The 26,554-nt window shown below is 39.9% G+C and overlaps 2 protein-coding genes across 20 annotated transcripts; both read right to left on the reverse strand.

Moving 5' to 3' along the window:
• Nucleotides 1–1,897: 1,897 nt before the first annotated feature.
• On the reverse strand, nt 1,898–2,421 carry LOC107824174 (glutathione S-transferase-like). Its single transcript, XM_016650914.1, has 2 exons — nt 2,149–2,421; nt 1,898–1,930 (listed from the first exon to the last, which is right to left on the reverse strand). Exons 1-2 carry the CDS (start codon nt 2,419–2,421, stop codon nt 1,898–1,900), a joined length of 306 nt encoding a protein of 101 aa, XP_016506400.1.
• LOC107824175 (uncharacterized) lies at nt 1,961–8,582 on the reverse strand. 19 transcript variants are annotated; one of them, XM_075244299.1, is made up of 15 exons: nt 8,448–8,582; nt 8,214–8,244; nt 8,044–8,114; nt 7,183–7,222; nt 6,977–7,026; nt 6,386–6,571; nt 6,121–6,274; nt 5,371–5,768; nt 5,139–5,264; nt 4,920–5,041; nt 4,709–4,797; nt 4,546–4,637; nt 3,210–3,355; nt 2,729–2,820; nt 1,961–2,511 (listed from the first exon to the last, which is right to left on the reverse strand). In XM_075244299.1, exons 1-14 carry the CDS (start codon nt 8,487–8,489, stop codon nt 2,754–2,756), a joined length of 1,614 nt encoding a protein of 537 aa, XP_075100400.1. In that variant the 5' UTR covers nt 8,490–8,582; the 3' UTR covers nt 1,961–2,511; nt 2,729–2,753. The 19 variants fall into 19 exon arrangements, with proteins under 19 accessions (XP_075100400.1, XP_075100406.1, XP_075100407.1 ...); XM_075244305.1 differs by having other exon boundaries at nt 3,210–3,343; nt 4,706–4,797; XM_075244306.1 differs by having other exon boundaries at nt 1,961–2,514; nt 3,210–3,343; nt 4,706–4,797.
• Between the last annotated feature and the right edge of the window lie 17,972 nt (nt 8,583–26,554).

Raw genomic sequence — 26,554 nt, forward strand, 5'->3', positions numbered from 1 at the left:
GCCTTGAAAACCTCATTTAGAGTCACCTCGATTTGTGTGCGCAGTCCGGGCGCGTATTCGGAAAGCTTAAATATGGAATTTTGTGAAAAATGCTAAATTTTGATGTTAAAATGAATAAGTTTGACTTTGGTCAACATTTTGGGCAAATGGACCCGGACCCGTGATTTGACGGTCCCGAAGGGTCCGTAGTAAAATATGGGATGTGGGCATATGTCCGGAATCGAATTACGAGGTCCCAAGCCCGAGAAATGAATTTTTAAGAAAAATTATTTTCTGAAAATGTTTAAGGAGATTGAAATGAAATTTGATTAGAACGTGTTGGTATCGGGCCCGTATTTTGGTTTCGGCGCCCGTTACAAGTCTTATATATGATTTAAGATGTTTCTGTAAAGTTTGGTTAAAATCGGACGTCGTTTGACGTGTTTCGGACTTGAAATCTTAAATTTGAACTTGATGAAGTTTTTGGGAAAACTCTTGATTTTGAGGTTTGATTCATTGTTTTTAGGTTAGTTTGGCGATTTGATCGCATGTATAAGTTCGTATGATGTTTGTTGAGTTAGTGCATGTGTTTGGTTAGGAGCCCCGAGGGCTCGGGAGTGTTTCGGAGGTGTTTCGGAGTGGTTTTAGACTTGCAGAGAGTTATTGAATTGTTCCCTTGTCGGGATGTTTGTTGCTTTGTTGATTATCTCCCTTGCCGGGATGTTGAGCTTCATTGATATTGTTCTCTTGCCGGGATTTAGGTGTTTAATTGTATTCCCTTGCCGGGATTTCTACCATTATTTGTCTACTCCCTTTCCCCTTTGTTTGTGATTGTTGTTTGGGTGAGGAAGAGTGATAAAGCACGAAGGGTGATGTCGTGCATTGTTTGTTATTGTGAGGAAAGAGTGTAAAGCACGAAGGGTGATGTCGTGTCGTACGATGTACCATTCCGTACCGATATTCATTGACTATGTGGTGAGGAAAGAGAGTAAAAGCACGAAGGGTGATGTCGTGCACATTATTATGATACGATTGATTTGGTGAGAACGAGTGTAAAAGCACGAAGGGTGATACCGTGCACATTTTTATTATAAATATTGTTTGGGTGAGGACGAGAGTAAAAGCACGAAGGGTGATGTCGTGCAAATCGTTGAATTCTGATTCTTGTTGATATTCTGGCTTTGTTGTATCTTTCTTTTATTGAGGTTTTCTAATTGAAGTTGTTACCTCCCCACAACATGTTTCCCCTTCCCACATTGACTGATTATTTCCTGTATTTCTTTTCCGCCGTACATATAAATATTTGAACTGCACGGATTATTTGGTAGTCTGGTCCTAGCCTCGTCACTACTTCGCCGAGGTTAGGCTAGGCACTTGCCAGCACATGGGATCGGTTGTGCTGATACTACACCCTGTGCTCTTTTGCACAGATCCAGGTATTGGACAGCAGCAGTAGCGCAAGAGCCAGCCTTCAGTCCACCGAGACACCGAGGTAGCCTTGCAGGCGTCCGCAGGCCCGGCGTCTCCTCTATCTTATATTTCATTCTGTTATCTCATGTATTCGAGACAAAAAGTGTTATATTTCTTTCAAACGGTTGTATTTAGTACTCTTAGTAGTTCGTGAGTGATGTGACACCAGTTCTTGGGTAGAGGCATATGTTGAGTTTCGCATTATCGTTCAGCTTATTTTATTCCGTTGTTCTCATGTTATCACTGATAATTGTTAAAAGAAGTAATGTGTTAATGAAAAAGGTAGTTAAGGGTTGGCTTGCCTAGCTCTCATTAGTAGGCGCCATCACGATTCCCGAGGGTGGAAAAATCCGGGTCGTGACATATACACCCCACCAAACGACCCCTTATAGTTATCAATTCTATGCCATAGCTGGCTATTTAGTAAGAATTAACCAAAAACATCATATCAGGAGTTCCTGTGAGGCCAGGCATAATCTACCTGAAAATAAGATAAAAATGAATGCAAAACTTTGAAAGGTGAACGTTTTTTCGTCCACTTGTATGGAAGAATGAAGCGAGGAAGTCAATTGTCCCTTCTCCAGCTAATTAATCAAGATTCTTCCTCCATTGATCAAGAATTTCCATTTTATGGGAAGTATCATGATCCTCTAATAAGGGCTAGAGTTTCAACATTTTTTACACACACCAAACTCTTACACGAGGATGAGAATTAAATGCATCCTTGGATATAGTTCCGATTAAGTACTGTATAACTGGGACATGGTGCATATCTGCCAAGGGAAGCTGTCTCCTCCCAAGTTTTAATTCCCTTAGTCTCACCTTGTATACATCAAGGATCTTTCCAAGATTGTCTTTATTTTCTGCCACAGTTGCGTTGTCCTTCACCATGCCCAACAATGGCAGCTCGAAGCTCAGTTTGTAAGCTACAAGATCGAACTTTGTTGATTCAACATCCATCCACACTGACATGATGACCAATTTCTTTGGCTCCTGCCCTAACTGCTGATTTCCCTTTCTGCATACGTGTGGTCATTCTATTGGATAGGATCTGTGATGAGCCTACTTAAAGAGCATAGAAAGTCAGGACTAGAACTCCCACCAATCCAATGAGGCTCAAAATAAATTAAGTGATCCGATTACCTTCATACATTTAGCAGTAGTCTCGGGTAAAACTCGTGTCCAAAAAGGACAAAATAAACTTCTATATTATAATCTATAAGGCAAATAGAGGGGAAGGGAAAAGTACAACATTTATTTCTAAAAACCTTGTTATTACCTTGGTATAAAATGCGATCCAAGGACTAAATCTGAGAGAAATATGCACATAAAATGATAGACTCATCTTTCTCATTCACGCGTACCTCTTTCCTGCACCAGGAAAAATCACCCCGGGGAAAATATCACATAGCAATCTTTAAGCAATACAAAAAAGTTTAGTGAAACGTGCAGCTTTTACCAACATGGAGACATTGGCATACGCACATCCACAACAATGGTCTAAAGAATAATTTCCAAGGACAAAGCCAGAACTTATCTCCGGAGTAGGAGGGGCTAAAAGCAATCTAGCTATATCTGCTAATTTGTTTTGATTAAAGTATAGTTATTCCGCTACTACCAAAAGATGCTCTAGGCATTTCAACCATAACAGTTTAGCTTGGGTAGTAAAAGCTAGCCAGCTCACTCAAACCGGTACCAAAGAATTCCAGCCAAACAAAATAAACAAATATCGAAGAAAGAAGTATTAGAGCCGCTCCTACCAAGGCTGATGTATGCGGATGAAATTCCCTATTTCCAGCTCGACATCTTTACAGATTCTTGAGCTAAAAATGATAGTTAACTTCCTTCCTCCAGTACCCTTTCTTTTTTGAGGATTGCTCAGGCATTCAGTACCCTGCAAAGAAACCTAAAATTGTAGATAGCATTCACCCAACACCATAAATCTATTCTGTTTAACCAATGAAAACATCACCACCAGCCAGACTAGGAACAAACAGTAAATAAAATATTGGAACACACTTTTCATTCTTAAAAGTTCCCATACAATGAAATGACTAGCCAGATGGTAAAAAACTTATTTCTTTTCCTCCTAGACCTATGTGCTCGGGGATTGAGTACTGATTAGTGTTTGTCTGATTTTTAAGATTTCACATATTTAAACACAAAAAGTAAAACCTATATAATTCGATTTATTGAATCTGCATAGATAATCTTCCACTACAAATTATGTCCATGGATTGTAAGCGACCAGTGAAGCTCAAATAAACCATCTCAATCTTCATGCAGGTGCTATACCCAACAAGGCACCTTTTGGCTTTTTTTCCTTTACATGATGGTGGTGGCAAAAAGAAGCTGTCATGCTCTTTTGAAAATATACAGTAGACGTGAGTTGAGAGGAGCAGGGTGAGATGAGTATGTAAATATCTCAAGCTTGGACTCTGGAAAGTCAAGCTCAAGCCGTAAATACTACGAGGAATATATTTCTGAAAGAGTTTACAAGGAAGCCAACACACTAAATCACAATAAACACCATACTATTCCATGACTGCAATTCTTAAAAAAAATGAATATGCAATTCATTGAGAAATATAATTCCAGAAGCTTCCACTTATTAGACATTTCAAAGAACACTCACTTCCATATTTGTTTGTTGAATCTGCACGACCTGTTTCTTACAGTTCTTCGGAGGGTAACGGTCTAAAGAAAGTTAAGAAACCATGATAGTTCACTCAAAGCTCCTACCTAAAATGGAAGTTTTTGGTTCAGAAAGGAAGCATAAAAGTAAAATTCCCACACTCCATCATCCACTCTCCTATGCTACCTTACCTGACTTTCTATGCTAGGCAACAACCTGACTTTGACTTTTACAAGTTGCCTATTTACACGAGAAAGGTAAATGTCTTAGGTACCCTGTGAAAATTGGGCTATAATTAAAACAAGTACCAAACATTTTCTTCTTTAAAAACTAGTGAGAGCAAAAAAAAGCATGCCCATGACCTTCAAAAAGTTGAAAGGAGCATCTTATTCTCAATAAAGTAGACGTACACATATTCTTAACTTTCTGTTTAGCATACATACAATAGTTTGTCCAAGTACCTCTTCATCTCCATGTAAAGCACAAAAACAAACAGTCAGCTTGGCCTCCAAAGAACTTGACAAAATTCGCACATCAATGAAGCTTTTTGCACCTGCAATAACAGCAGAAGAGGTCAGAAACAAGCAAGAGGACAGAAGATATATAAGTTTGGCCTTTTACCACTTGAAGCATCATGTGTTTGTGACTTCTCCAAGAAATATGTATCTCTGTCCTTTTCACATTGCATTAGCTGCTGCAACTTTCCAGATAATCTGGCATAACATGTCAATGTAAGTGAGAAAAGATGACATTTGAAGATTTTTTTCGGTTTCATCTGTTCCTAGAAAACATGCATAATATGCTCATTACTGACACTTTCTAGTTCCATACTAACCCGAATTGCCTAGGCCTTGCAATAGACAGCCTCTCATTCGTAGATACAGCTCCTAATGCTAGATGAAATTGGTCAGCCATGGTCCTCTGAGGTATAGCAGGCTGCAGAATCTGGGGAATTTCCTGAAACCAAAAAAAAAAAAAAAAAAAAAAACATTGAGAGAACTTCCTATGCAACTGATTGCTATGATAAAACAGTAAAAGATTAACTACGTATTACATCCTCGTCGGTAGATGAGTCACTATCTAGTGCCTCAGGTTGGTCGTCATTGCTCATGTTTCTGTCACCGAGCAGCAATAAGTTTCTCTTCTGTAAGAACCGTGATCCTTGTCTTTTTGTTTGCAGCTGCTGGTTAAAACATGATCTTTACATTCACGAAATAGTAAAATGGTAATACAGAAGTGCTACTAAGATCTTTAAGATAAGAGAGATGGAACAGAAGAAAGCAAACCATTCTAGAATTGCCTTGTGGTCGGGAACTTGTATGCTGAAAGTGATCCAGAAACTCGGCCATGGAATGCTCATTTGGATCATGTACAACTACTACTTCAGATGGCACCAAATGCTTCTGGAACTGTTGTATTTCATTTCCACCAAAATCCTCCTCGAACTGCTGTATGTCATTTCCACCAAAATCCTCCTCGAACTGCTGTATTTCTTTTCCACCAAAATCCTCCAATAAGTCATCCAGTGACTCTATATTATTTCTTTGCATGTCTAATTCTACATTTAGGGGAAGAACAGATAACGGTGTGCTGGTTTCACAAGTATCATGGACAACCAAAGCAAAATCCTTCTTCAGCGGCCGGGATTGGAACAAAAAATTGGGGTTAGATTTGCCCCGGCTTCCTGCAGTTGATTGCAAAAAAAATATTTTAAAAGTACAGCTTGAAAACCCAATGGATCACAGATCTCAAGTAAAGAAAAAGAGCCATCATAGATGTAAGACTTGGGGATTCAATGTTAAGATGCATCCATTTCTTTTCTATTTTGCTTGGAATCCATGAGCTCTTGTTCTTGAGAAGCACCACTACTACACATGTTATGCTAGTTAGTGACAGTCTAGTTCAAGACAACTAAACCAACTATGATTAATAATGCTTGATAAGACCAAACTTCTCATCAGTTGAGTTGACGACATCATTAGTATCAAGACAGAGGATGCAAAATAGGGAAATGAAGTTGCCAGAAGTACTAATACCTTTAGATGATTTGTTCAACTTTGATGAGGCACTGTACGACAATGAAGAACCAGCATCTTTATTCAAGAAAACTCCTGATTTGCATTCTGCACTAACTTTAGGCAATGTGCTTTTACCATCTCTTCTTAAATTTCCATCAGCAGAAGGCCTCATCTGCCAGATATTTTAACCTCAAAAAGAGCCAACTAGTATTTGTTGAACACAACATTAAGTAATCAAGTGTCAGTGACATTGATTTTGTAGGCATAGAGTTTTCAATCATACCTCATCATCAGACATAATTTCCTCTTCTGAATTAGAAGTAGGTGTTGTTCTAGAAACGTGACTAAATCTGTCATCTAAGCAGCAGGACAATGCCATCCAGTGGTCGTTTTTGTTGATGAAGTCACCACCCTGACTCTTAAAGGAAGGAACTTCAACGTCATCTTCTTTGCATAAGCCTGTTTGCTTCTGCTAACAGGAAAGCAAACAGAACTGTAAGAGGAGTTGGTCATTTGGACCTTTTATTGTTCATCACTTTTGCGTATCTCCACTTGGTAACTGATCCCTTTTGCGGATGGGATACACATTGTGACAGTACAAGCCTCCAGCCTCAGTTACTAAAGTTTGTCCCTTAAACTAGATGATTCCAGAAGAACAGGAGGAGAAGTGGAGAACAACTTTTTTCTGAACTCCCCACCAAAAAGTATTTCCATGTTGAATTCTCAACCACCATGAACCATTAACGCCGATTAGGAAATAACTCTTTAACATAAATTTAACCCAAAAAAAAAGGAAAAGAAAAAGGACCAAAGGAACAATAGAAGGAAGAAATGAAGGTAAAGAGAGCAAAAGGGAGGTAAATTCAACCAATACCAGCTGATGAGAATTCAATGTGTGGGCTGAGTGATGAAGTCTTTTAACATCTGCACAAGATTAACATGGATAACTTTCAAACACCCTTTTCTTTTCTTTTTTCTTTTTTCTTTTGGGAGGGTGATGGGTGGGGTGGGTGGGGGATGTTGAAAATGAAAATTCAAGTGGATGAGTCGGCTGCCAGATAAAAGTTTCACTGAGAATACCTGTTAGTAGTTCAAGCTGGGAAAGGACTCCTATACCTCCCTGACAAACAAGAAACATCAGACTCTTGGGCATTATAAAGTATTCATGAGCAAATAGATACAAAAAATAAGGAAAGCAGGAAAAAATCAAATAGCCTAACTTGAAAAACTGTGCAGTAAACATGCTGGTCATTGTGATTAAAAACTAAACAGTTTATCTCAACTATAATTTAATTGCTAATGATCTAAGCCCAAACAGAAACCTAACCCCTCCAATGCATTATGAAAATTGTTAGAAAGCAAGATAAATGCGCCAAAACATCATAAAAGGAAGCACCACTTTAACAATCAATCAACCAACTAGACTACTTGGGGTTGGCTATATGACTCCTCTATATCCATTCTGCTTTTCATGCGCCCGGCGTGCTTTCTCACCACCTAATGATGATCAAATCACGATCATGGGGTTGCCCATTTTCATTCTAACAGTAAACAAATTATCAAGATTAGTTGGTCTAGGACTCATCCTAATTGTAGATTGAGGAAACTTAGGGGACGCATTAGGAAGTTAGTTGGAAGGGGCACGTGATTCTGTTATAAACAGTGCCCTTCCACTAATTAGTTAATCATTCTCTCATTTTTACACAATACACAAAAATGCTCTCACTTCTCTCTAGATTCTTCTTTCAATTCATCTGTGAACTTGAATGCATGTTGTTGGATTTAGTCTGCTCATCTGAGATTCGACAAACTAACACAAATTGTCTTAAATAAATGATAAAGTAGGGTTTCTCCAGAACATTATAGAAGGCAGCTAGCCTTTTAACCCGTAAAAGGAGAGGAATGTGAAAATGTAAGCAACAAAACACATGAAGCATATACCTTGTTTCCTGAGGGTCCACTCAGAGAATTGTCATTTGTCATCCATTTGTCATCATCCATATCCTCTTCTTCTGATAATTTCAAACAACACAAAAGCAGATTCAATTAAAAGAACAAACTAAGCTAGGTTTATAATTCCGAAGATTAATTTCTAAAGGAGGAGAAGATACCGGAAACACTCTGGTCAGAATCTTGCTTTTCCTACATTATGATTGGACAACGTTGGGGTAAGTCAGTTTAAATTTCATGGGAGACATTGAAATCTATCAAAAGTAACACAAAATTCCCTTGAAAATAGCAGATAACCCTAAACTGTAATCGACGAGAGAATAGCCGATCGTTGAGCTGGATATCGGAAATTATGAAGTAATGGAGTAGAATGAGGTTCGAAGAATTCAGAATACCTGAAGAAATCCACTAGTGGCAGCTAAGCCTCCCTCTTCCATAGCTTCTGACAGGCAAAGACGCAATTTTGCGAGCTGATTGGAGAAGTGGCGGGAAGTTTAGACTAGTAACGGAGTAATATCTTCCTAGTATTATTTTTTTTTCTTACTCCCTCAGTTTTTATTTATGGTTTAATTTATGTGAATATGTTTAATAATAATAATTTTTCAAAAATTTGGAATTATTCAATTTAAATTTTATATTTTATTTTTAATGATGAATTTTTATACATATACAAATATTATAATATATTTAAAATTATAAATTTTAAAAAAATTATAGTCGCATAATATATTATAGCATGTTTACAAATTCCAAAAACTTCATTTCCTCCAAAATTGTGTGCCTAATAATTTGGATTCATATGAATCTAAACCAAGGAAGCAGGTCTTAAGCCCCGCTCGTAACGGGGGCGGGTCTACTAAAGGAGCATGGGGTGTCATGCCACCCGCAAACCTCGGCCGAAACTTATATATTTCTATGTATATATAGAAGAAATAAGCTAGATACTAGTCGATAGCACCCGGATTAGCAAACATGTGTTTGGTGCCATTGGTAAAGTGCTGGATTTTGGTGTCCAGCTTCTCGTTTGGAATCCTAATCAGTATCTGCTCCTACCTTTTTATCGCTTCAGTTTAGGCTTTTCAGCCCTAAATACTTGAATTTTTTGACGGGACACTCAAATAGTTCTCACTGACACCAGAGAAGGTGAGGTCGTCTTTCTTTCCAGCCGCGAGCTTCAATATTAGACTTTAAGCCTCATATATTTTCATCTTATGTACTTTCTTGTTTTTCTTTACCTTTTTTAAAATATAATGTCATTCTTTTCATTTTTAAACTAAAGAACTCAATTCCTTTAATCAAATAACAACCAAAAAATCAAATTTCAAACTCATACACAAAAGTTTTTTCTCCTCCTACTTTTCGCTTTTTTGAGTCATCTGTATATACTGTATGCATATTTGAATTTCGTGTTATTATTTATAGTTTAGTTTTCCCCAACTTTCTTTTGGTTGCTTAGTTAATTGAAGAAAAAAAGGGAAAGAATCAGTCGGTGTATTGGTATAAACGGGAAAGAATCAGTAAGTGTATTTGTGTAAATATGCTTAATGTATTATCATTGTTTCCAATTTGCTAGATATATATAAAATTAAACTAGTTACAATTTTTAGGGTCATTAAATTAGTAAGTTTGCTCTTATCTTCTCGTGAATGTTATAGTTATTAATTTTGATCCAATCTACTTCTCCTATTTTTTGTGATGTAATAATATCTTGAAAGTTTGTACTTTGCTCTAGATTGTCATAATTATTAGAAAACTAATTATGTTCGCTTGATCGATTTGTCTATATAACTCGAAAAGATGAATAAATTCGAACTGAAACCCAAAATGGATCAAACCGGTCAAATGAAAACCTTACCTTTATCATGTAAATAGCAATTATATCTATGTTCATAAAATAGTGTGGCATCCGCAACCTCTAAATTCTCCGCCTCTGGCTGGTAATATTTCATTACTTTAATTTCAACTTAAAATATTTTTTGCATATCAATAATTTTTATACACGTTTGATAGATTATTAACTTTAATTTGAAGTTGGAAAAAAGTGGTGTGAAAAGTATTTTAAGTGAAATAGTAATAGTCTTTACTCACAAAACTTCTACTTATTTTTAAACTGATTTGTCACGACCCAATTCCCAAATACAGTCATGATGGCGCCTCTCGTGAAGACAAGGCTAGCCAGACCAAAACGGGACACCTCTTTAAGCAGTTAATTATCATAAACAGTAATAAACATAATATAATATCCCTAGGTTGCGAAAACTTTAACGATAACACCAGTGGAAACTATCCCGACACAGCCCCAAACCGGGGTGTCACAAGTCATGAGCTACTACAGAATCTGCTATAGGTCTACAAAGTATGGAATTCGATACAACAATCTGAAGAAATCATAAATGATAGAAGATAAGAGAGACAAGGGGTTACGGATGTCAACAGCTACCTCGTAACTCCAAATCACTACCTAGCCTGGAAGGAATCAACGCTCAGGTGCGGACTCTTCTATGCCTGAATCTGCACACATGGTGCAGGGAGTAATGTGAGTACTCCGACTCAGTGAGTAATAATAATAAATAATGGTTGAAAGCAAGAAAACACGTACAGGCACAAAGCATTCTATACAGAAGCAGTGAAATTACTTGAAACCAGTAAATCAGTGAAGTATCAAATGAAATCTCTTTTAAATCATTTAAAACAGGTAATCTGGCAGTAAATAACAAGTAGAAATCTGCCCCTCGGGCTCAGTATCAAAATACAAGTAGAAATCTGCCCCTTGGGCACAATATCAAAATAACAAGTAGAAATCTGCCCCTCGGGCACAGTATCAGTCAATCAGTACAGTATCAGCCCCTCGGGCTCTCTCTCAGAACAGTATCAGCCCCGCGGGCTACCTCACAATCACTCATATCAACCCCTCAGGCATAGTATCAATCACTCAGAATAATGGGTACCCGCGCTCACTGTGGGTGTGCAGACTCCGGAGGGGCCCCTTACGGCCCAAGCGCTATATCAAGCCACCTCGTGGCATCATCACTCAGCATATCCTCACATCACTCAAGCCACCGCATGGTATATAAAGTATCTCAGGCCCCCGGCCTCATATCACTCGGCCTCACATCACTCAAGCCACCGCATGGCATAAATAGTAACTCAGGCCCTCGACCTCATATCACTCAGCATATCCTCACATATGGCCCTCGGCCTCACTCAGTCCGGAAATTATCATAAGCCCCTAGGGCATTAGTAAAACAGTAGTTCTTAGCCCAAAATATCATTTAGAAATATCATTTAAGTTTCAAATCTGTATAAAAGTGGCTGAGTTTGTCAAACAATAAGTATCAACAGGACTGAGTTCAAGTACAAGTCAAAACAGTGAGGAAATAATGATAAAAATTCCCGAAGGATTCAAATAATTGGCACGAAGCCCAAGTATGGCAATCAACCCAAAATCATGATGATACCAAATAAGTTTCAATCAAATATGCGGTAAAATCATCAATCGGGATGGACCAAGTCACAATCCCCAGTAGTAAAAGACCTCACACTCATCATCCAGCACGTATCATGCCTCAATATAGCACTATAATGTGCAATCCGGGGTTTCAAACCCTCAGGACATCATTTACAATCATTACTCACCTCGAACCAGCGAAATTTCTAGCTCGCGACGCCTTTGCCCCTTAAATTAGCCTCCACGCGCGTCGAATCTATCCAAAATCAGAACGAATACATCACAATATGCTAAGGGAGCAAAGCCCAAGCGAAAACAATCAACAAAGGGCACGATTCCTGAAATTACCAAAACCCGAGCCCCGGGCCCACGTCTCGGAATCGGGTAAAATTTACATTTTCAGAATCCTCATACCCTCACGAGTCTAACCATACCAAAATTATCCAATTTCGATATCATTTGGTCCTTCAAATCATCATTTTACATTTTTGAAAGGTTTCACAATTTTCTTCCCAAATCACGAATTAAATGATTAATTTAATGATAGATTCATGTACTCTAGCCAAATCTGAGTTAAAATCACTTACCCCAATGAATTTCGTGAAAAACCTTCGAAAAATCGCCAAAATCCGAGCTTTCTAGGTCAAAATATCAAATAAAACTCAAAACCTCGTATTTATAGAGTACCCCTCAGATTTCACCCTCCGTGGGCCGCACAAAACCAACCGCGGTCGGCACAAACCAGTGTGATCCGTACAAAAATAACCGCGGCTGCACAGCTTTCCTCTGCAGTAACAGATTTTAATATTTTGGCCATAACTTTTGCTACAGATGTCCAAATTGTAATATCTATACCTTTCTGGAAACTAGACACGAAGGTCTACAACTTTTGTTTTTGAATCATCTCAAAATTTCTTGTCGATCAAAAGATATGAGCTTCCGAAATTGGACTGACGACCTACGGATCTTCATGACCGCGAACCGCGGACCATTTTCCGCGCCTAGCACTAAACCACCGCGCCCAGCACTAAACCACCGCGCCCAGCACTAAATTCACCGTGCCCGGCACTAAAACTTCTTCCTCCGTCCATTTTCTAAGTTCAGGAATGTCCGGACTCGCTCAAAACTCACCCGAAACACACCCGAGGCCCTCAAACCTCAACTCAAACATACCAACACCTACCATAACATCATTAAAACCTCGTCGAGCTTTCGAATCACTCAAAACAACATCAAAACACCAAATCAACTTCGGATTCAAGCTTAAGAACTTAGAAATTTCAAATTCCACAAACAACGCCGAAACATATCAAATCAGGTCCGATTGACCCTAAATTTTGCACACAAGTCATAAATGACATAACGAAGCTACTGCAACTCTTGGAATTTCATTCCAACCTTTATATCAAAATCTCACCTATCAACCGGAAATCGCCGAAATCTCAATTTCGCCAATCCAAGCCTAAACCTTCCACGGACTTCCAAAATGCATTCCGATCACGCTCCTAAGTCCCAAATCACCTAACAAAGCTAACCAAATCATAAAAATTTCCATCCGAGATCAAATACACATAAGTCAAATTTTGGTCAAACCTTTCAAATTTAAGGCTTCAAACTGAGAACTGTTCTTCCAAATTCATTCTGATTACCCTGAAAACCAAAAGCAACGATTTACATAAGGCATAATGTATACACGGGGCAAGTCATGCCCGAAGACTGGCGATCAAAGTGTAAAAGTTCAAAACGACCGGTCGGATCGTTACATGATTTCATATCTATTTATAAAAGGAATGTATTTTTTTCCTAACTTCATCAAATAATTTCCAAACAATAATTTTTCTTTCGAACCTCAGTTATTGGTGAATTGTGATTTTAGTCCTTCCAATATTTCCTAAGCACATCTAACCTTAAATTAATTTTATTTAGGTTCGTACTTAATTATATTTTATATTTATATTTATTATTTATGTACAAAATCTCCCTCCTAAAAATTTAAATTTCATCTATTTTTTAAAAGATTTCACATCTTATTTCACCTCCCTCATACTTATTACCCAAAATTGGTACTTCTCTCACAATGCAAACGAAAATAGCAAAAATTTTGGTTCTAAAATTGCAACAACAAAGGATTCTCCATTGACACATTAAAATTTTTTGAAACTTTGGATTTAATATTCGGATTTTTACGAATTTGTGATTTGTTTGAATTGGGTATTATTGCAAACGGAGAATATATCTTGTAGTTTATATCTCAATTTTGAGGAAAATTGATTAAGTTTAGAGGTATTTTTAGGTCAAATTTCAAATTGAAACTCGAAGAAAATGAAGTTGAAGGAATTGGTGACAAATATATCACAATTATTTTAGAATTGTGTCAGAATTGTATATTACTTGTATATGATACATGTCACGACCCAAAATCCACTGAAGGTCGTCATGGCACCTAACACCGTCGTTAGTCAAGCCGGCGGTGAATGATCATCTTAATTACTCATTTTAGTATTTTGAAATCGTAATTTTCCCTAATTAAATCATTTGAAATAGAATTTACATGGTAAATGATAATATTTTCACAACTACAATAATAAACAACCCGTAGGGACCCGGTGAATGAGCATTTTTTAAGGAGTACAATAATAATACAACATCTATCCATAATGTAAATAAGACAGGATAAAATAAATAGTACAATGGGGACTCGGTGGACTGCGATGCATAGCCTGAATTGTCATGTGATGACCCTAAAGGTCATCTCTTATTTTAGAAGTCAAATCTGAGTTTCGAGGTCTTGAAAACCTCTTTTTGTCTCACCTCAATTTGCATGCGCGGTCCGGGCACATTTCCGGAAAGCTTTTATGTGCAATTTAAGAAAAATAATAAATTTGGCCTTTAAAATTAATTAAAGTTGACTTTGGTCAACATTCTTGATAAACGGACCCATACCCGTGATCTGACGGTCCCGTAGGGTCCGTAGTAAAATATGGGACTCGGGCATATTCCCGAAATCGAATTCCGAGGTCCCTAGCCCGAGAAATGAATTTTTTTAAAAAAATTATTTGCTGGAAAATATAAAGACTTTTTGAAATGAAATGATGTGTGTTCTTGAGGGTATTAGGCCCGTATTTTGGTTCCGAAGCCCGATACAGGTTTAAAATAATAATTAAGTCGAATCTGTGAAATTTGGTAAGAATCGGAGTTGATTTGGTATAAATCGGACCTTTAGTTGAGAAAATAGAAATTTCAATTTTTTTAAAGAATTTCATGAATTCGAGGTTAAATTTGTAGTTATTGATGTTATTTTGATGATTTGATCGCATGAGCAAGTTCGTATGATGTTTTTGGACTTGCGTGCATGTTTGGTTTGGAGTCCCGAGGGCTCGGGTGAGTTTTGGATAGGCCACGGGGTGATTTGGACTTAGGAAAATGCATTTGTGCATCTGGTATTTTTGCACAGGCCTCTTATCTCGCAATTGCGAGATCAGGCTTCGCAATTGCGAAGTGGTCAGGACTGAGAAATGCGACCAAAGTGTCGCAATTGCGAACCAGGCCTGGGCAGGCCCTCATCGCAAATGCGACCTCAGGGCTAGAAAATGCAAAGGTCCTTACATCGCAATTGCGATGTTTCCTTTGCAAATGCGAATATAGTAGGATTTCAAAGGGTTCGCAATTGTGAACCTCTGATCGCAATTGCGATAACTGCACCTGTTAAGTGAGATTTCAGACGGGATTTTTCATCATTTTACAACTTTCTCAAACCCTAAACATACTTAGGCGATTTTTCAAAGGCTCAAATTTCTCCAAATCATTAGGAAGTGATTTCTAACTCATCTTCTTAAATCTAATCCATCTTTTTACATAATTTCACTTCAAAATCTAGGGTTTTTCATGGGAAATTTGGTGTTTTTGGGTAGAAATTAGGATTTTAAATTTTTGGGGATTTGGACCTTAATTTGAGGTCGAATTTCAAAACTAATTGCATATTTGAGTTCATGAGTGAATGGGTAATCGAGTTTTGGTTCGAACTTCGGGTTTTTGACCAAATGGGCCCGGGGTCGATTTTTGACTTTTTGGGGAAAATAATGGAAAATCCATTTTCATGTATTAGAATTGATTTATTTAGCATTTATTGACGTTATTAAGTAAATTATGACCAGATACATGCGAATTGGAAGTGGAACCAAGAGGTAAAGCGATAATTGAGGCTTAATCTTGTCCGTGAATCGAGGTTAGTGTTTGCCCTAACCTTAGCTTGAGGGAATAGGAGTTGTGGTCTTATTTGCTACGTGTTAGTATTGAGTACGATGTATAAGTGTGGTGACGAGTATCTATACGATGGTGTCAAGCATACCCGTGAATCTTTATCATGATTGTTGTGACTCTGTTACATATCGTTCATGCTCAAATTGATGATTATCAATATTGAACAAAGCTTATGAAAGTTTCTTGGTAATTGGCTATTGTTAAGTATTAGCTCAAGTTGAGTTTCATTTTGTACCATAATTGTTGAAAAGGAGTTTGGTTATAGCTGAATCCTTTGTCGGGATGTTATCGTTGATATTGTTGATTCCCTTGCCGAAACGTATTGTTTCTATTATTTGGGTGAGGAAGAGTGTAAAATACGAAGGGTGATGCCATGCACGATATTGTGAGTGAGTGTTAGTGCACGAAGGGTGATGCCGTGCTGATATTGTGAGTGTTAATGCACGAAAGGTGATACAATGATGATATTGTGAGTGTTAATGCACGAAGGGTAATACCGTGCCATGATTTGAGAGTTAATGCACGAAAGGTGATGTCGTACCACGATTATGAGAGGTAATGCACGAAGGGTAATGCCGTGTCGTTTCTGTTATTTCATATGGTGAGAACGAGAGTAAAAGCACGAAGGGTGATGCCGTGCACGTGTTACTCGTTTCCTTATTCCTGTTGATTTAACTATGGTGCTCTTTATGCTTCTCTATTAGTTTATTGTTAGAACTTGATATTCCCCGCAGCATGTCCCCTTCCCATCTTATTCTATTGATTCTTGTTATTATGGTTCTGTTTGCATATGATATAACTACACAGGTTTATATGGTTATCGTGTCCTAGCCTCGTCACTATTTCTCCGAGGTTAGGCTCGACACTTACCAGTACATAGGGTCAGTTGTACTGATACTATACTCTGCACTCTTTTGTGCAAATTTCGATGTCGGACCCGATGAGAAACTGAGGTAGCTGCCTTCAGTCCAGAGAGACCAAGGCAGATCTGCTGGAATCTGCAGAGCCTAAAGTCCCCCTTCCCTGTTTTAGCTTTCTGCTGTCTCTTTTCATTCCGAGAATAGTTGTACTTTTCTTTCTAGATCAGTATTTGTAGAAATTCTTAGATGTTCGTGAATTTGTGACACCAGATTCGTAGGTAGACATGTATTAGATTATTTGAATTTGTTATAACTCTTCCACACTTTTCACCTATTTAACTTTAGTTATTGTTTATATATGATTTGGGGTTGATGGCTAATGGGTTAAAAACCTTAATAGTTGGCTTGCTTAGCTTTTACGAGTAGGCGCCATCACGACTCCCGAGGGTGGGAAATCCAGGTTGTGACAAGTTGGTATCAGAGCTCTAGGTTGCTTAAGGTCTCACAATTCACGAACAAGCTAGGTAGAGTCTGAGGGATAGGTACGGAGACGTCTGTGCTTATCCCCCAGAGGCTACAGAGTTTAGGAATAACTTCACCTCTATTCTTCTCTATCGTGCGATTTGACTTCTCAATGCTAATTGAACTTCTACTATGTTCTTTCGCAGATGGCGAGAACACATGTTTCTTCATCCGCTGATCAGCAGCCCGAGCCCCCAGTGGCAGCTCCTATGAGGGACAGAGGACGAGGCCGAGGCTGTGCTAGAGGCCGAGGTAGGGGCAGGGCTCAGCCCAGAGAAGCAGCACCAGCGACGGAGCCTCAGGTAGAGTTTAGGAGGAGGCTCCAACCCAGACCAATCCAGTGGGGCCAGCTTAGGTCCCAGAGGCGTTCATCTCTACCTCGGTACTCCAGGATGCTTTGGTCCATCTAATGGGTCTTATGGAGAGTGTCACCTAGGCAGGCTTACTTCCTATAGCACCAGCCGTCTCTCATTCTGGGGGAGGAGCACAGACTCCCGCTACCCGCACTCCGGAGCAGATGGCTCCCTAGTTTCAGACTCCAACAACTCAGCCAGTTGGAGTAGTTCAGTCGGGTGTGGTAGCTCAGACCGGTGATGGAGCAGCCATGTCTGCTGATGCTTTATGGAGGTTGGATAGGTTCACCAAGCTCTTCACTACTACTTATGGCGGTACATCTTCAGAGGATCATCAGGACTATTTGGACAACTGTCATGAGGTTCTACGGAACATGGGGGTAGTGGAGACCAATGGGGTCGACTTTGCTGCTTTCCGTTTGTCAAGTTCCGCCAAGACTTGGTAGAGGGATTATTGTTTGTCTAGGCCAGCGGGGTTACCGGCTTTGACCTGGGATCAGTTCTGTCAGCTATTTTCGGAGAAGTTTCTACCTATCACTCAAAGGGAGGACTATCGGAGGCAGTTTGAGCGCCTCCAGTAGTGTTCTATGACCGCCACTCAATACGAGACCAGATTTATTACCTTGGCCCGTCATGATCTTATTATACTTCCCACCGAGAGGGAGAGGGTGAGGAGATTTATTGAGGGACTAGCTCAGCCTATCAGATTGCAGATAGCTAAGGAGACAGGGAGTGAGATTTCTTTCCAGGATGCAGCCAATGTGGCAAGGCGAGTTGAGATGGTTTTATTACAGGGGAGTGGTCAGGGGTCTAACAAGAGGCCTCGTCATTCTGGCAAGTTCAGTGGTGCCTCGTCTGGAGGTAGGGATTCTTTTAGTAGGGGCTATCTTCCCAGGCCATTTCATTCAGCACTTCAGGTTTCTCATGGTGCTTTTAGGTGGTTGTGGTTCTCATATGCAGTACTTAGATCAGCTACCTTACATTGCATCACCAGCTCCTATTAGTGCACCTCCGCTCCAGAGTTTTCAGGGTGGTTACTTAGGTCGTCAAGGTCAACAGTCCCAGCAGTCGAGGGCTTGTTATACTTGTGGCGATACAAGGTATATTGCTAGATTTTGCCCTCGAGCCCAGAGCAACTCTCAGCATCAGGGTTCCCGTGCCATAGTTCAGGCACCGAGTGTTCCACCGCCTACTCTGCCAGTTAGAGGTTGGGGTCGAGGTGTTAGAGGTGGAGGTCAGGTTGTTAGAGGTGGAGATCAGGCCGTTAGAGGTGGAGGTCAGGCCGTTAGAGGTGGAGGTCAGGCAGCTAGATGTGGAGGCCAACCAGCAGGAGGCCATCCTCGGGATGTAGTTTAGAGTGGTGGGGCCCAACCCCGATGTTATGCTATTCCAGCCAGGCCTGAGGCTAAGGCCTCCGATGCAGTTATCACAGGTACGGTTTCAGTTTGCAGTAGGGATGCTTTAGTTCTATTTGATCCAGGGTCCACATATTCCTATGTGTCATCTTATTTTGCCCCTAATCTGGTTGTGCCTCGTGACTCTTTGAGTGCTTCTGTATATATGTTTACACCGGTGGGTGATTCTATTATTGTAGATCGAGTCTATCGCTCGTGTGTGATTATCATTGGGGGTCTTGAGACCCGTGTAGATCTCCTACTTCTCGATATGGTAGACTTTGATGTCATTTTGGGGATGGACTGGTTATCCCCTTATCATGCTTTATTGGACTGTCACGCTAAGACCGTGACCTTAGCATTGCTGGGGTTGCCTTGTTTGGAGTGAAGAGGGACTCCTAGTCATTCTACCAGCAGGGTCATCTCATATATGAAGGCTCGGTGTATGGTTGATAAGAGATGTTTGGCCTATTTGGCGTATGTTCACAATTCTAGTGCTGAGGTTCCTTCTATGGATTATGTACCCGTTGTTCGTGAGTTTCCAGAGGTATTTCCTTCAGACCTGTCGGGGATGCCACTCGACAGGGATATTGACTTTTGCATTGATTTGGCTCCGGGCACTCAGCCTATTTCTATCCCGCCATATTATATGGCCCTGATAGAGTTGAAAGAATTGAAAGAACAATTGCAAGACCTACTTGATAAAGGCTTTATTAGACCTAGTGTCTCGCCTTGGGGTGCGCCGGTGTTGTTTGATAAGAAGAAGGATGGATCTATGAGGATGTGCATAGACTATCGGTAGTTGAACAAGGCCACAATCAAGAATAAGCATCCATTGCCGAGGATTGATGATTTGTTTGATCAGCTTTAGGGTGCCAAAGTGTTTTCGAAGATTGATTTGAGATCTGGCTACCATCAGTTGAGGATTAGGGCATCCGATGTCCCTAAGACAGCTTTTCGCACTCGGTACGGGCAATATGAGTTCTTAGTGATGTTATTTGGGTTGACAAATACCCCAGCAACTTTCATGGATTTGATGAACCGAGTGTTCAAGCCTTATTTGGATTCATTTGTGATTGTCTTCATTGATGATATTTTGATCTATTCCCACAGTCGGGAGGAGCATGAGCAACATCTTCGAGTCATTTCCAGACTCTGAGGGACAGTCAGTTAAATGCTAAGTTTTTGAAATGTGAGTTTTGGTTGAGTTCAGTTGCATTCTTGGGTCATGTTGTATTAGTAGAGGGTATTCAGGTAGATCCTAAGAAGATTGTGACAGTCAAGGACTAGCCTAGACCTACATCAGCCACAGAGATCTGGAGTTTCTTGGGTTTGGCGAGCTATTACTGTCGGTTTATGGAGGGGTTTTCATCTATAACAGCCCCGATGACTAGGTTGACCCAGAATGGTGTCCAATTCAGGTGGTCGGACGGGTGTGAGGCGAGCTTTCAGAAGCTCAAGATAACTTTGACTACGACACTGGTGTTGGTATTGCCCACAGGTTTAGGCCATATACAGTATATTGTGATGCATCGCGTATTGGACTTGGTGCGGTGTTGATGTATAATGGCAAGGTTATTGCATAAGCTTCACGACAGTTGAAGATTCAGGAGAAGAATTATCCAGTTCATGATTTGGATCTAGTAGCCATTGTTCACGCGCTGAAGATTTGGAGGTATTATTTATATGGCGTGTCATGTGAGGTGTTCACATATCACAAGAGTTTGTAGTATTTGTTAAAGCAAAGGGAGCTAAATTTGAGGCAGAAGAGGTGGTTGGAGCTATTAAAAGACTATGATATCACCATCTTGTATCATCTGAGGAAGGCCAATGTAGTGGCTGATGCTTTGAGTAGGAAGTTAGCTAGTATGGGTAGTCTTGCATATATTCCAGTCGGTGAGAGACCACTTGCTTTGGATGTTCAGACTTTAGCCAATCAGTTCGTGAGGTTGGATGTTTCTGAGCCCAGTCGTATGCTAGCTTGCACAATTGCTCGTTCTTCATTATTTGAGCGTATCCGAGATCGGCAGTATGATGATCCTTATTTGCTTGTCCTTAGAGACACAATGCGACACGAAAGTGCCAAGCAGGTTACAGCCGGAGATGATGGAGTTTTGAGGATGCAGGGTTGTGTTTGTGTGCCTAATATGAATGGACTTCGTGAGTTGATTGTAGAGGAGGCACATAGTTCCTGGTATTCCATTCATCCGAGCACCGCTAAGATGTATCAGGACTTGCGGTAGCATTATTGGTGGAGGAGGATGAAGAAGGATATTGTTGCATATGTAGCTCGATGTTTGAATTGTCATAAGGTAAAGTACGAGCATCAGAGACCTGGTTGTTTGTTCTAGAAGATTGATATTCCTGAGTGGAAGTGGGAGCGTAGCACTATGGACTTCATTGTTAGACTCCCACAGATTCAGAGGAAGTTCGACGCAGTGTGGGTTATTGTGGATAGGCTAACTAAGTCAGCGCATTTCATTCCTGTGGTCGTTTCCTATTCTTTTGAGCGGTTGACAGAGATTTATATCCAGGAGATTGTTAGTCTTCATGGTGTGCCCGTGTCTATTATTTATGACTGAGTTACGCAGTTTACCTCCCATTTCTAGAGGGCAGTTCAGTGTGAGTTGGGTACTCGGGTCGAGTTGAGCAAATCATTTTATCCTCAGACGGACGAACAGTCCTAGTGAACTATTCAGATTTTGGAGGATATGCTCCGAGCATGTGTTATTGACTTTGGAGGTTCGTAGGATTAGTTCTTGCCATTAGCAGAGTTTGCCTACAACAACAGTTACCAGTCAAGCATCCAGATGGCTCCCTATAAGGCATTATATGGTAGGCGGTGTCTATTGCCGGTTGGATGGTTTGAGCCGAGAGAGGCTCGGTTGTTTGGTACAAATCTAGTACAGGATGCCTTACATAAGGTTAAGATCATTTAGGATAGGCTTCATACAGCTCAGTCCAGGCAAAAGAGTTACGCCGACCGTAAGGTTCGCGATGTGGCATTCATGGTCGGGGAGCGAGTATTGCTTCGGGTGTCACCTATGAAGGACATGATGAGATTTTGGAAGAAGGGCAAGCTAAGCCCTAGATTTATTGGTCCTTTTGAGATTCTTGATCGAGTAGGAAAGGTGGCTTACAGACTTGCGTTGCCACCGAGTTTATCAGTTGTGCACCCAGTGTTTCATCTGTCCATGCTTTGGAAGTATCACGGCGATCCATCCCACATGTTAGACTTCAGCACTGTCCAATTGGACAAGGACTTGGTCTATGAGGAGGAGCCGGTAGCTATTCTAGACCGACAGGTTCGTCAGTTGAGATCGAAGAATTACCCTTCAGTTCGTGTGCAGTAGAGAGGTCAGCCTACTGAGACAGCAACCTGGGAGTCTGAGTCCGATATGCGGGGCCGTTAACCTCATCTTTTTACCTACTCATGCACTTTTTTATGTCCGTTCGAGGACGAACGGTTGTTTTAGAGGTGGAGAATGTGATGACCTTAAAGGTCATCTCTTGTTTTAGAAGTCAAATCTGCATCCCGAGGCCTTGAAAACCTCTTTTTGTCTCACCTCAATTTGCGTGCGTGGTCTGGGTGCGTTTCCGTAAAGCTTTTATGTGAAATTTAAGAAAAATAATGAATTTGGCCTTTAAAATTGATTAAAGTTGACTTTGGTCAACATTCTTGGTAAACGAACCCGGACCCGTGATCTGACGGTTTCGTAGGGTCCATAGTAAAATATGGGACTCGGGCGTATGGCTGAAATCAAATTCTGAGGTCCCTAGACCCAGAAAAGAATTTTTAAAGAAAAATTATTTGCTGGGAAATATAAAGACTTTTTGAAATGAAATGATGCGTGTTCTTGACGGTATCAGGCCCGTATCTTGGTTCCGGAGCCCGGTACAGGTTTAAAATAATAATTAAGTCGAATTTGTAAAATTTTGTAAGGATTGGAGTTGATTTGGTATAAATCGGACCTTTAGTTGAGAAAATGAAAATTTTAGTGTTTTTAAAGAATTTCATGAATTTGAGGTTAAATTCATAGTTATTGATGCTATTTTGATGATTTAATCGCACGAGTAAGTCCGTATGATATTTTTGGACTTGCGTGCATGTTTGGTTTGGAGCCCCGAGGGCTCGGGTGAGTTTTAGATAGGCCACGGGGTGATTTGGACTTAGGAAAATGCAGTTGTGCATCTGGTATTTTTGCACAGGCCTCTGATCTCGCAATTGCGAGACCAGGCTTCGCAATTGCGAAGTGGTCAAGCCTGGGAAATGCGACCAAATTGTTGCAATTGCGAACCAGGCCTGGGCAGGCCCTCATCGCAAATGCGACTTCAAGGCTGGAAAATGTGAAGGCCCTTACATCGCAATTGCGACGTTTCCTTCGCAAATGCGAAGATAGCAAGATTTCAAAGGGTTCGCAATTGCGATAACTGCACCTGTTAAGTGAGATTTTAGACGGGATTTTTCATCATTTTATAACTTTCTCAAACCCTGAACATCCTTAGGCGATTTTTCAAAGGCTCAAACTTCTCCAAATCATAAGTAAGTAATTTCTAACTCATTTTCTTCAATCAAATCCATCTTTTTACATAATTTCACTTAAAAATCTAGGTTTTTTCATGGGAAATTGGGTATTTTTGGGTAGAAATTAGGATTTTCAAATTTTGGAAATTTGGACCTCAATTTGAGGTCGGATTTCAAAACTAATTGCATATTGAGTTCGTGAGCGAATGGGTAATCGGGTTTTGGTTCGAACTTCGGGTTTTGACCAAGCGGGCTCGGGGTCGATTTTTGACTTTTTGGGGAAAATAATGGGGAATCTATTTTCATGCATTAGAATTGGTTTATTTAGCATTTATTGACGTTATTAAGTAAATTATGACTAGATACACGTGAATTTGAAGTGGAACCGAGAGGTAAAGCGGTAATTGAGGCTTAATCTTGTCTGAGGTAAGTGTTTGGCCTAACCTTAGCTTTAGGAAATAGGAGTTGTGGTCTTGTTTGCTATGGGTTAGTATTGAGTACGATGTATAGGTGTGGTGACGAGTATATATACGTTGGTGCCAAGCATGCCCGTGAGTCTTAGATCATGATTGTTGTGACTCTATTACGTATCATTCATGATCAAATTGATGATTATCAATGTTGAACAAAGCTTATGAAAGTTTCTTGGTAATTGACTATTGTTGAGTATTGGCTCAAGTTGAGTTTCATTTTGTACAGTAATTGTTGAAAACGAGATTGGTTATAGCTGAATCCTTTTTCGAGATGTTATTGTTGATATTGTTGATTCCCTTGTCGGGACGTATTATTTCTATTGTTTGGGTGAGGAAGAGTGTAAAGCACGAAGGGTGATGTCGTGCACGATATTGTTAGTGAGTGTTAATGCACGAAGGGTGATGTCGTATCGATATTGTGAGTGTTAATGCACGAAGGGTGATGCTGTGCCATGATTTTAAAGTTAATGCACGAAGGGTGATATCGTGTCACGATTATGAGAGGTAATGCAAGAAGTGTGATGCTGTGTTGTTTATGTTGTTTCATATGGTGAGAACGAGAGTAAAAACATGAAGGGTGATGTCGTGCACGTGTTATTATTTTCCTTATTCCTGTTGATTTAACTATGGTGCTCTTTATGCTTCTCTATTAGTTTATTATTAGAACTTGATATTCCCCGCAGCATGTCCCCTTCACATCTTATTCTGTTGATTCCTGTTATTATGGTTATGTTTGCATATGATTTAATTGCACAGGTTTATATGGTTATCGTGTCCTAGCCTCGTCACTACTTCACCGAGGTTAGGATCGACACTTACCAGTACATGGGGTCGGTTGTACTGATACTACACTCTGCACTCTTTTGTGCAAATTTCGGTGCCGGACGCGGTGAGTAGCTGAGGTAGCTGCCTTCAGTCCAGGGAGACCAAGGTAGATCTGCTGGCGTCCGCAGAGCCTAAGTCCCCCTTCCCTGTTTTAACTTTTTGTTGTCTCTTTTCATTTCGAGAACATTTGTACTTTTCTTTCTAGACCAGTGTTTGTAGAAATTCGTAGATGTTCTTGAATTTGTGACACCAGATTCGTGGGTAGACATGTATTGGATTATTTGAATTTGTTATAACTCTTTCGCAGTTTTCATCTGTTTAAATTTAGTTATTGTTTATATCTGTTTTGGGGTTGATGGCTAATGGGTTAAAAACCTTAATAGTTGGCTTGCCTAACTTTCACGAGTAGGTGTCATCACGACTCCCGAGGGTGGAAAATTCGGATCGTGATACATCACGACCCAATTTCCATTCCAGGTCGTGATGGCGCCCAATACCGTTGTTAGGCAAGCCAACACTAATCAATCTAGTGGTTTTCCATTTTAAATAAGTTACTAAGTGAATATTATCTTCTCATTTGTTCAAAGGTTTAGGAGTTTGCATATTAAACACAATTTAAGCGGGAGGATATAAGTAAAAATCGAAATCACGTAAATAAATCCAAAATCATAAGTCTACTAGCGTGTGTACCGAGATATGGTGTCACAAGTATATGTGCATCTAGTAGAATTTGCAAAAGAATACTAGGCTACTGTTGAAAGAAAATAGATAGAAAATATAATATAAAGAAGACTCCAACTGCTGCAGGACGACTCAGAATGCAACTCACTATGAAGTCTCGAAAGGAAAATCTGATCTACGTGCTGGAATGGTGACCAGATGCACCTGCCTCAAATTTTGTACAGTCAAGTACAGAAGTGTAGCGTGAGTACATAAAAATATGTACCTAGTAAGTATCTTGTCTAACCTCGAAGAAATAGTGACGAGGGGTCGACTCCGACACTTACTAGGTACAACAATATAATAATATGAAGTTCCAGATTTAAATCATAATGTATGTAGATAACAATAAGCTCAGAACAAGAATAATAACTGAAAAATCCTTCCATCATATTTAAGAATCCAAGGCACGTTATTCATTTAAAACAAGTGACCTTTCAAGCAACAAATTATAAAGAGCTCCAGCTCTATTATCACACACAAATACCACCAAGGACGTTCGGCCTGATCCAACATAAATGTAAACTATGCACTGCCGAGGGTCGAATGGGGCGAACCATATATGCATCTATTCACCCCACTCGTGAATCATACATGCGAGGTGGTCAAATATAAATTTAAGGAATTACCCTACTCGCAGATTATATGTGCGACGCGATCAAGTACAAATTTTATCATTTAAATCATAACCCTTTCTTGATTCTTTTAAAAATGGAGACAATTCAACTTGAAGCCTTTAAATCCTTAGAAATCATCAACTTAATTTCTTTTGTTACAGTTAGCACGTACAATCAAATAATGGTGTCCACAAAGCATGGTGTGAACCTAAAACTACCCGAACATAACAGGAATAGTAGCTACGTACAAACTCCCGTCACTTCGTGCGTACGTAGCTGCCACACCTCCTTTTTTTACTACCACCGGAAGGGTATAAGAGAGTTTTTTCCAATTTAAGTGACAATCGAAACGGGATTATTTTATTTTGTTCAGAGTCGCCACTTGGGATAATTTATGGTGCCCCAAGTCACCGGTTTAAATCCCGAATCGAGGAAAGATTGACTCTGTTTTATAGTCCGCGAACACAAAAATCCGGGTAAGAAATTTTGTTAACCCGGGAGAAGG

This window comes from Nicotiana tabacum, chromosome 22 (genome assembly GCF_000715075.1).
Source record: "Nicotiana tabacum cultivar K326 chromosome 22, ASM71507v2, whole genome shotgun sequence".
In the NCBI taxonomy this organism is placed as follows: domain Eukaryota; kingdom Viridiplantae; phylum Streptophyta; class Magnoliopsida; order Solanales; family Solanaceae; genus Nicotiana; species Nicotiana tabacum.

What these genes read in the sequence shown, in the direction of transcription:
- LOC107824175 (XM_075244291.1), bottom strand. Translation starts at nt 8,489, where the DNA reads ATGGAAGAGGGAGGCTTAGCTGCCACTAGTGGATTTCTTCAG. An exon ending in CACAAGGCAATTCTAGAATG is followed by an intron (nt 5,268 to 5,370) that starts GTTTGCTTTCTT and finishes TGTTTTAACCAG; the next exon opens with CAGCTGCAAACAAAAAGACA. An exon ending in ATCCGCATACATCAGCCTTG is followed by an intron (nt 2,821 to 3,209) that starts GTAGGAGCGGCT and finishes TTCCTGGTGCAG; the next exon opens with GAAAGAGGTACGCGTGAATG.
- LOC107824174 (XM_016650914.1), bottom strand. Translation starts at nt 2,421, where the DNA reads ATGTCAGTGTGGATGGATGTTGAATCAACAAAGTTCGATCTTGTAGCT. An exon ending in CATTTAATTCTCATCCTCGT is followed by an intron (nt 1,931 to 2,148) that starts GTAAGAGTTTGG and finishes TCTTATTTTCAG; the next exon opens with GTAGATTATGCCTGGCCTCA.